This window comes from Boleophthalmus pectinirostris, unplaced genomic scaffold (assembly GCF_026225935.1).
Source record: "Boleophthalmus pectinirostris isolate CB_2022bp ecotype Guang Dong unplaced genomic scaffold, ASM2622593v1 HiC_scaffold_22, whole genome shotgun sequence".
In the NCBI taxonomy this organism is placed as follows: domain Eukaryota; kingdom Metazoa; phylum Chordata; class Actinopteri; order Gobiiformes; family Gobiidae; genus Boleophthalmus; species Boleophthalmus pectinirostris.
In genome coordinates, this window is record NW_026571190.1 from 19587131 (window position 1) to 19597654 (window position 10524).

At 36.4% G+C, this 10524-nt stretch overlaps 1 protein-coding gene across 1 annotated transcript; it reads left to right on the plus strand.

Annotated features, from left to right (window-relative positions):
- Positions 1-2808: 2808 nt before the first annotated feature.
- lrpap1 (low density lipoprotein receptor-related protein associated protein 1) lies at positions 2809-10468 on the plus strand. Its single transcript, XM_020941925.2, has 8 exons — positions 2809-3073; positions 3454-3598; positions 4909-5039; positions 5790-5910; positions 7265-7420; positions 8293-8375; positions 8913-9089; positions 10201-10468. Exons 1-8 carry the CDS (start codon positions 2912-2914, stop codon positions 10267-10269), a joined length of 1044 nt encoding a protein of 347 aa, XP_020797584.1. The 5' UTR covers positions 2809-2911; the 3' UTR covers positions 10270-10468.
- The last annotated feature ends 56 nt before the right edge of the window (positions 10469-10524 follow it).

The window sequence follows — 10524 nt, forward strand, 5'->3', positions numbered from 1 at the left end:
GCAAGTCATTTGTGCTTGTCCCAAAGTCTGAAAGAAAGTGAAAGAAGTCAGACTTGACTTTGGTTACAACTCTAGGTTAAAATATCTAGTGTGTATTAACTGGATGTCATTCAAATTTACACAGACTACATCATTATGGTCATCAGTTGGCAACCCATCTGGATTATTCATTAATTCATATTTCTGTCTGTATTATTTAACGTATAATTAATAAGAATAATGGAACTGCAATAGTCCAATTAAATCATGGCTCTTTTTATGCCATTCTGTGGAATATAACAGGAAAATGAATAAAATCTGTATGGAGACAGGCAGGTGACATGCCCTCCACCAGGCAGTGTTATAGGTCAGGTTTGTGGAGAGGCAAGCCAGTTGACAGTGGAGACACATTTTTAAGGGCAATAAAAGCACCCATAATAAAACAAATGCTTTAATATTTATGTTTGTTTGTTTTATGGCTGAAATCTTATCTGGTGTGGCTTTACTATTGATATTAATCCATTTAGTAAAATTGGGTCTGTCGCCATAATAAATAACAATTCAAATCAACATTTTTTGAACACCAAAGTCAAAACAGGAACATCCCATGTGACTGAAATGACTTATTCAAATGTACCATTAATTAAAAAGATATGCTGTATACATAAAAATAAATGGTTTGCAGCTAGCCACATAATGATCACAAAATGAAGACACAAATCATAGTAAATGCCAAACAGCCATTCAGTCATAATTTCCTTTGATTTAAGTGGCTGCTTATTAGATTTACACTGATAACTATACAGCAAAGGGTAATGTGCAGACTGGTTAACTGACCTTCCCCTGAACATGAGTCACTGACAAATGTCACAGGACAGGAGTGGACTGTGCAGCTGCAGTTTAATGTTTCCTTGTTTACTCTCAATCTGTCTCACTTCACTTTCTCTCACTTTTTAATATGATAGAAAACAATTTATTTGAGTCCATTTTGGTCTATTGGCATGAGTGCTGTGTAAACAAATTCACCACGGCAGTCTGAATGATGGGTCACTAATAAAAAGTCCTTATTCTGTCTGCTGTAGAATTAAATTAGCCAGGCCTGCCGGATTTGTTTTGGATTATATTGATTTTAATAAATAGGAAGTTGGCTCAGTATTAGACTCCAACTATCAAGGACCCATCAATGTACAAAACTGTGGACTGTAAACTTTTAATATTTGAAACACTTGAAAACTTTATTGATCCACAAAAATTACATTTTCACTTTTGAAAGGTTACTATTTTGTTTCTTGTTTTATAAAATGTCAGTTCAGATATTTTTTGTGACTGAAGAGAAAGCTTTTCTGTCCTGTATCTTGCATAACTGTTAAAGTACATTTTTTGTTTAATTTTATGTAAAAATTTACAGGTACCAATGCATAACATGTTTAATTTTAAAGTTTTTCAAGCTATCTGATTCATACCAAATAATCTGACAACTAGGTACCAAAACAAAGATATTATTTAATTCACTTTTTGGATCATTACATATTCGACTACTAGATTTGCATTTACAGACATCAGTTAATTCTCTGACTCAGAAGTGGGACAGAGATTTGTTAGGGCACATGCCACTATCATGATTTTATCCAGAGTAGTACACAAGTCAAGTGAGTGGTGTCTTTAAGTGCTAGGTCAAACATTGCCATAATCACTTGACAATTATGTAGTCCTGTAAGAGTGTTCATTTTCTAAGAGATCCGTGTTAGGGTCCTCTTTCATTTCAAGAGTCTCATTCCAAAGAAACTGGCAATCATGTTTCAGTGATTATATGTGTTTTGAGGTCAGACCTGTTTGGCGCATAGCTGTCTGCTCCGATATGCCACTATCACACAACGTCACCATGCCTTCCCCCTGCAGCCAATAGACTGAGGAGTACTGTGGTGGCCTCAGACATGAATAGCAGCTGCTTCGGCTGCCTCCTCTCTTTCTTCTTTTTGTAGGACACTTGGGTGTGCATACAAAAACAAAAAATCAGGTGACGAGGGAACATCACTCTTCTTTCCTGGTAAAAGAAATAAGGATATCAGTCAGTCAGCAACAGCCTTACAACTCGATTTAAAACCAAACAATAACAGCAAACTCACTCAGGTAAAACAAAAAAATTATATAAGGCTATATATGATTAAATATAGGGCTTCATGGTATGAGAAAATCATGCAATATCATATTTGATAATGATTGATTTGTTTTGCGATAACAATATTATTCATACATTTTAATATATATTTTGGCACAACTAGATCAGTGAAATTAAATAATTGCAATGGGCTTTTCCAAAGTGCACTGCAAAGAGTTTGATGTGCTCACTGAAGGTCTGGGCAGTGCTCGATTGTGATCAGTTTTTTTTTTTTTTTTTTTCTAGCGCTCATGCCACCCCCACGAAATACCGTGTCGGCCCGTGCCTAGGACCGCCCCTATATTTAATTAGCCAACAAAGCGATTCAACTGGGTTTTGAAAATAATTTATCATGAAATATACACTATCTTTATTTACCACATAGCTTAGCTTACTTAAGTTTTAAAAACTATCAAATTTATTTTCATAGATCCATGTTTTTAAAAAAAAACAATCTAAAAGCCTCACATACAAGCGCGTGGATTCTTTCTATTTGTTCAGAGATTTTGCTGCCTCGGTTGCCAGGTAACAGCGCACAAAGGCATGTTCGGATTTGTAGTTTTTATGAAAATGAAATCCGTTTGTAAAGCCTCCAAAGCGTCGGAATTCAAACTACAGACCCCACAATGCAATGCGGGAATGGTACCGTCCCTTTAATCACATGACTACCACTTCCACACGGCTGCGAGGCACAACAACAGCTAACGTTGTTGCTGCTGCTCACCTTTGTATTCTTTTTTGTACGTCTTTAATTTGATTGTTGATTTATTAAAAATGAAGCTGGGATGTTTAGTTTCTCTTGTCTGCCTCGGAATTGGCGCGATGGCGAGTAAATACTCCCGGGACATGAATGAGCCCAAGCCGAGTAGCAATGATGGGAAAACTGTGGAATTCAGGATAGCAAAACTCAACCAGGTGTGGGAGAAGGCTCAGAGGGTACGTACGAAATGATTAACAAAATGAAATACCCAAATTAAAGACATTGCTGATCACAGGTTCTGCTTTGATGCCATCTTACACACAGCAACTGTAATTATGAAGTAGTAATAATTATAATCATTACCTTCTTGGCTATCACATTTCTAAAAGTGTAAATACGTGCTTCCCATTCGTTCGTTAAGAGGACTACAATAAATGTGTGTGTGCATATGTCATATTATAGTGACTATCTTATTACATTTGTGTTATGTAGTGTCAAAGCCTAAAAATACATTTAAGGTGCAGGATAAAATGATTTCACATACAAACAATAAAACTAAAATGGATTAGGACTTCAACTATAAGTTTGCGTCACTACTTGACACATTGTTTTGCAGATGCAGTTGTCCCCAGGGCGGCAGGCTGAGCTGCACAGTGACCTGAAGATCCAGGAGAAGGATGAGCTGCAGTGGAAGAAGCTCAAAGTGGAGGGAATGGACGAAAACGGGGAAAAAGAGGCACAGCTCCGGCGCAGCTTTAACGGTAATAGTTTTCTCAAGGACTCTCATGAAAGCATAATGCAAACCAAGGATATCCAATATTGCTCCAGATAATATGAATAAACAGGCTTCTTTTTGCCATTGATAAAAGCATGGCAATCCTTGTTGCTTCTGTATGAACTTAACCATGAGCAGTAATAAATAAAAAACACAATGAAAAACAATTTACTAGAAATGTTGATTTATGTATTAAGTTATATATTAAGTAAATTCCAGAATTAGCCATCCAACTAGCAATTTGTTTTTATTTTTCATAATGTATTTCTTAAATGGTGAGTAAATCTATTGTTAAATTTTAATACAAATACGAAATTTTTGAATATTTTTTCTTTAAATGTACAGTTTTTAAAAATAGACTCGTAAACTACTCACTAATTCTATGTTTGAAATGTAACTTAAATTTTCTTTTACTAAAACTTAATTTAAATTTCCTCAAAACTCTCCAACCCTTGAAAATCATATTGATCTCCCACATGTATTAACACACTATCATGTGCTCTTGATGTTTGGTAAATAATACTGTGTATTTCTCATGGCTGTGTGCCGACCACTTCTTAGAAATGGTGTATTTTTAGCATACTCTTGTCCTCTATATTGGTCCTATCCATTCCCATATGCTGAGTTTGCATATCAGTTACACAAAGGATACAAGAGTATGTTGTTTTGAACTACTCAAATCCAAGGATGCTGGTTTATTTTCAGTATAATTGTAAATTTTCTACTCATTTTAGCTTACATGGTGCTGTCTATGTACATATTATTATTGCAAGAGTTAGGTATAGAGTAATCAAGAGCATGCACTTTTAAACTACCGTCTGCACTGTGCCACTCAAGGTCAGTTCCATTGCCTTCACTTAATAAATACTACACATATACAGAGAATTACTTTACCACAATAAGCCTCAAGTTACAAATCTTTTACACAGAAAAAGTCCTTCACTCAGCAGCCAAGGTTAATAAGTGACACAGAGGAGTTATTAACATTTAAATAGCGCTGAATCAGTTCCATAAAGAAAAGTTAGTCAGGCGGTTATAAAGTCAGGAGGTTAAAAGTCTTGAAAGAACTGTGTTCCCTTAAATAGCAGTGCCATTTAAATATGCATTGCCAACATTTTGTGGTTATGTTTTTCCCCCATTGCTCTGTAGTAAACATTGCTAAAGCTCATTAAATGTGTCTTGTTTTTGTTTCGTTGTGAGATTGTGGGTGGCTTTGGAGTTAATGGTCTGATGTTGATAGCTTTATGCTGCACTGGCTTCTGTAGTTAACACAGTTGTGACGTCTCTTTTGCGCAGTGATTCTGGCCAAGTACGGGATGGACGGGAAACGGGACACTCGGACCACAGAGAGTAACTCCTTGAAGGACCATGAAATGACAGAGGGCGACCAATTTGACGATCCCCGACTCGACAAACTCTGGAATAAGGTGTGAGTCGTTACATCCAAAGTGAAAAGTGAAGGAGAGATTTTTTTTTTCCACCATTGGTTTACAGGCAAAAATATTAATGGATTTTGGTTGTGTTGCGCATTTCTTTCAGCTATAAAAATGCACTATGTAACTGTTCTGTGCTTGTCTCCATGGAGATACAATATTGCTTTACCTGGAATGCTTACCTATCTTGCAGTTATTCATGCACAACCTGATTTGACCTGTAACTTAGCGTGACAGCATCCCCTTCTTGCCTCCATGGAGCTAGATGAGTTTAAAGCCACACTGTGGAACATTCCAGGCACCATCACCATAGAGACGGGCAGATGTAAAGTCTACCAAAGACTGAGATAGATAGATAGATAGACAGATAGATAAAGAAATACAAATGCATATTTACCCATGGGTTTCAGAATTTGGACTGTTGCCATATGTCAGTTAAAAGTTCTTCAAATGGCATCCATAAGTGCACCCATGAATTAAGAATGTCAAACTGCTAGCATTAATTTAATTTTTTTTTTTTTTTTAACATTTTAACTTTTTTTTCTTTCCTGCCACCAAAGCATGTAATCTCACCCTACATTGTTTTATCAAATTGTCTAAACAGAGAAGAATCTAATGCCACCTAAAACACAAAGTATTACATTAATTTATTCTTCCAAATAAACTTGTTAAATATGGCTCTTTTTCATGACATATTCTTTCAGTCTTATATCTTCTGATCTTGACAATTATGCTTTTGTACAGGCTCAGAGCTCAGGGAAGTTTTCCAGTGAGGAACTGCTGAGTCTGAAGAGAGAGTTTCAACATCACAAAGACAAAATCCATGAGTACAACATCCTGATGGACACCGTGAGCCGGACCGAAGGTGAGCCACCTAACTACTTCTTTTAAAAACATTACAGGCCTATTTCCACTGCTGCTTTTTCACAACTCTGACTTTGTCAACTACCGACCATTGACTATTTTTCCTCTAAATGGAATTATATTAGTATCCGTTTTTCCTCTTTTGCTGCCACTCACACACCAAGAATTGATTAAATTAAATTATTCACCTAAATTGCTGTGACAGCTGAGAAATACAGCATTTCAAGTGTTTTTCCTACCAGTCATTTCTTTTCTGTATTTCTGAAGTTTGTCATGCAGTTTTCAGAGCGTGACAAAGGTGGCAGAATTAGACCACTCGTCCTGCTTAAAGCTGTGAGAGTGGCAGGTTTTGTCACATCTCACTGAGCTGTGAGTTTGTGTTTTCGCTGACAGACACGAGGAGACGCTAGGCAGATGTTCAGTGCCGCAACCTTTTTGTCATGTGATGTTTTTGCCTTCAGAAGCGACCGGTAGTTTTCTGGTTGTCGAGTGGATTTAAAATTTAAGCCAATCTCATGTCGCCTGGAGGAGCAGAGGCCATGCACCACTCCATCTTCTTCATTTCTCCTTTTCGGCTCTTCGTCTTTGATCCAAATGTCAGCTGTTCTTTGATTCGCTGTGGCTGTGTCTGACTGGCTTTTATCTTCCAGCCCACTCCTTACCTTCTCATGCAGCCCAGGAAAACCACTGTTATGGTATTATGTCACAAGAGCTGGGTCCTCAATAATGGAAACTGCAAATTAAACAGCACTCCTTTGTCATAGATACAATAGCAGTATTGGAGCTCAATGCAAAAATATAAATACTGAATAGTATCAATGTTCTTTGAGATAATTTGGGGCAGGAACATACTCCAGAAACTTACAAAGGCCAGTTGTGAGTTCAAGCTAGAACACCCAAAGACCACTGAGCAAAGATATAACCCACAACCTCTAGGTAGGTGGCAGACTGTCCATCAGAAAACTTACATAGTGCACCTTTTAAGTACGACTGCAGAGGTGATAATATACAACAGAAGGGTCTAGAAATAAAGTCATAGGATTGTTTTATGCTCGTTACTTTTTCTTTATGATAATTGATTTTTTTTAAAGGGTCTGTGTAGAATTAGAACATAAATTTTGCTCTTTGACGCATTGTACCAAAGTTATCCTTAGGCTAATTTGCATCTGTAAATCCGACTTAGCTGAAGTCCTGCTTATCTGCCTTTCTTTTCCCTCCTTTTAAATTATGCCCTCTGTCTCTCTGTCTGGCCTTGTCGCATTTTTATGTACCATTGATCTCAAGCATCTCTATAACCTGCTTTGACTCCTCCTTGCTGTCCTGACATGAACCTTTTTTTTTTTTTTTTTCTCCAGAGATCCACAAAAACGTGATCTCTCCACTCGAAGGTGACACCAAGGAGCATGTGCTGCATCAGAAACACACAGACCTGAAGAAGAAGATGAAGGACCTAAACCAGGGCTTTGAGAGGCTCCGAAAGATCAGCCATGAGGGCTTCACCGAGGACAGTGGTGAGGGCAAACACATAGGGACACCTCAAACTTCATTACACCGTTTATATTTGGGAATATATTGTGTTCACATGACGTTACTTGTAATTGTTATTGACGTTACTCGTTAATTGTAGAAGAATTCTCAAACTCTTGTCTATGGTTAGTATTAGGGATGTAACAATATCCAAATCTCTCCGTACGATATCACGATATGCATATCACAGTACGATATTTATTGCGATATTTTGGAGAGGCGAATATAAATGTAGATATTACACTTTTTGGATGACAAGATTTTGGTGTAAATTATTTCCATCATAATCCCAAGAATTCAAGTAAAAACACATTTCTTCATGTTGTCTGCACTGAAATGCATCATGGGATATATAGTTCCCTAAGTTTATAAGCTGTTGCTCCTATGAAACCATGCATTTAAGCAAAGGAACTTGTGATTCAGTATATTGTGACAACCCATGATATTATTGTGAGACTTTTGACGGTATATGATGATATTTCAGTTATTGTTACAACCCTAGTTAGTATTTGTATAAGTGCTGGGTCATGAAACAGAATTCAGAATTTTCTCTTGTTATCAGTTTAATTTTTTTTTTTTTATAATTATGATCCACAAATGTTGAAGCTTATCACAATTTGATTTCTTTTAAAAACTGTAAATCTCTTCTAAATTAATATAGGCCCCTTGCCCTACGTTTGAACTGATGTCTTTATTAAATGTATTAATGACTTAAAGCATTGATGTTGATGAACTGATTAAACAATAGTGTGATTTTAAACATATTTGTAAAAGCCATGCAGTATCATACATGCATGTTGTTGTTTTTTCTCTTCCACATTTAATGCCCTGTCTCCTTTTTACCTGATCACTGCAGAGTTTCGAGAGCCTCGTGTGATCGAACTGTGGGAGGCTGCCAAGAGATCCAACCTTACCCAGGACGAGCTGGACTCTCTCAAGGTAACACTCTTGCACCAGACACTTCGATTTCCATTTTCTTTAAACAAGAGACAAGTGTGAACAGTCATGTATTTAAATGAAGTGGCACAAGTTTTATGTATTTATACAAAATTAGCTCATTTAAACTTTTTAGGTTGTACATAAGACTTAATTAAACTTACTTAATTAAAAACACACAATGTTGTAAAATGGTTATTTTATTACTTCTTATTGATAATAGGCAATTAACGACTACAATTAAAAAACAATCTGTATATGCCTTTTTAACTTTTAATATGAGTGAACAAGCTGTACAAGTGAGGCTCAAACTTTTGTCCCATCAGTGGAGAATTGCTGTGAGCAACTCCATTTATATTCAATTTCTCAGCTATACGCTCCGAGTAGATGGAATCAGGTGTTAGATGAAAACATCTAGCCCCACTCATTTTGACATTTTCCATCTTGTTACCACTCAAAATGACAGTTATTGAAGGCAATGAAGGCAAACTAAAAGCATATCTTTTCACACTTTTAATACACTTTTCCACTCCGTAAAAGGAGGAACTGCGCCATTTTGAGACCAAGGTGGAGAAGCACAACCATTACCAGGAGCAGCTGGAGTTGTCCCATCAGAAACTGCGACATGTGGAGAGTTTGGGGGACACAGAGCATATCAAGAGGAACCAGGAAAAGTACAACACACTCGCTGAGAAAACCAGAGAAATTGCCTACAAGGTGAGCAGAAAACATACAAGGTCTATGGAGAAAACAGCCCATGTACAAGGCTCAGTAATAGGCTTTTTACATCAGATCTTAACAGTCATGTAATCTATGTTTAGGGTTATATAAATACATATTTTCTGTATCCATTTGCTTTTGAACTTACACAGTCTGGATCCTAAACTGGAAGTAAACAAAAGAAAACTACTAAAGTGAAGTTGGTTAAGACAGCGTTCACACTTGTTCTGTTTTGGTCTGGCGTTGATCTCAGTTTCGTCCTGTTCTAGTACTTGCTAGTTCAGCCCTGGTCTAGAGAAGGTTTAGGTTTTGTGGAATGTATGCAGCCTTAATCTCATTTATCACAAAGTGTAAACTAAACTTTATTCAGCCATAAGGGAGATTACTGAAAATAAACCTTAGTGAAACTTGAAAACACGTAATTCACAATATTGGTTGGAGAATACTGTAGTGGACCAAACAGAAAGGCAAAGACAAGGTATAAAAATAAGTTTAAATTTAATAAAGCCAAAAAAGATATAATTTAACAAAGGCTCAAATTAGGCAAATTATTAACAAAAAAGCTGGGCCCAACTGGGGTAACTCAAAATCAAACTGAACAGAACAAAACTAACCCAACCAGACAAAGGAACAGGTGTGTTTAAATACCTGAGGACCAACTAAAGCTAAACACAAGAGGGAGGAATTACACTAATTAACTAACTAAACCAATAACTTAATCAAATAATAAATAATAAATAAATAATTATAATACAGAAAATAATAAGTGATAATAATGTGACCTTAACACAAACTAAACAAATTAACTTAGTAAAACAAACTAAATAGTGCTCCCCCCCTTTGCTGAGTTCTGATGGTCTCTCCCAGGGTCCTCCGTCCGGTGCTCAAAAAAACAAAAAGAACAAGTGTAAGTAAATTAGACTTATGTTCTAATTTGAGTGCACGCATTTTAGTTAATATAAGTCTAAATAACGGAATTAAATTATGTGTAGTGTAATTAACTTAATGTAAATAATAATGAAAATTAAATAATACTGACACTATGGAGTGGTGGCAGAGGTATCCACCACAATACCGTAAATTCCTTTTATTTTGTCTTTGATTTCAGATGAAGAAACACATGCAGGACTTGACCAACAAAATCTCCCAGCAAGGACTCCAGCACAATGAGCTGTGAGAGGCTCAGCTTGTGCTAAAATAATAATAATGCCGGTTACTAAAAAGCATACCCAATCCACACACTGCCAACAGTAGGTACATTCCCCCTTCAGCTGCTGTAACTCATATGCATATCACATCAAAAGTGTTTATACTTTTCTAGGATTATCTCAAGTATTATTAATCGGAATGATGAATAAATGTGATTATAAAACATATTTTAGTGATGCAATTGGTGGATTTTCTTTAGTAATGAAATTGGTGGATTTTCTAA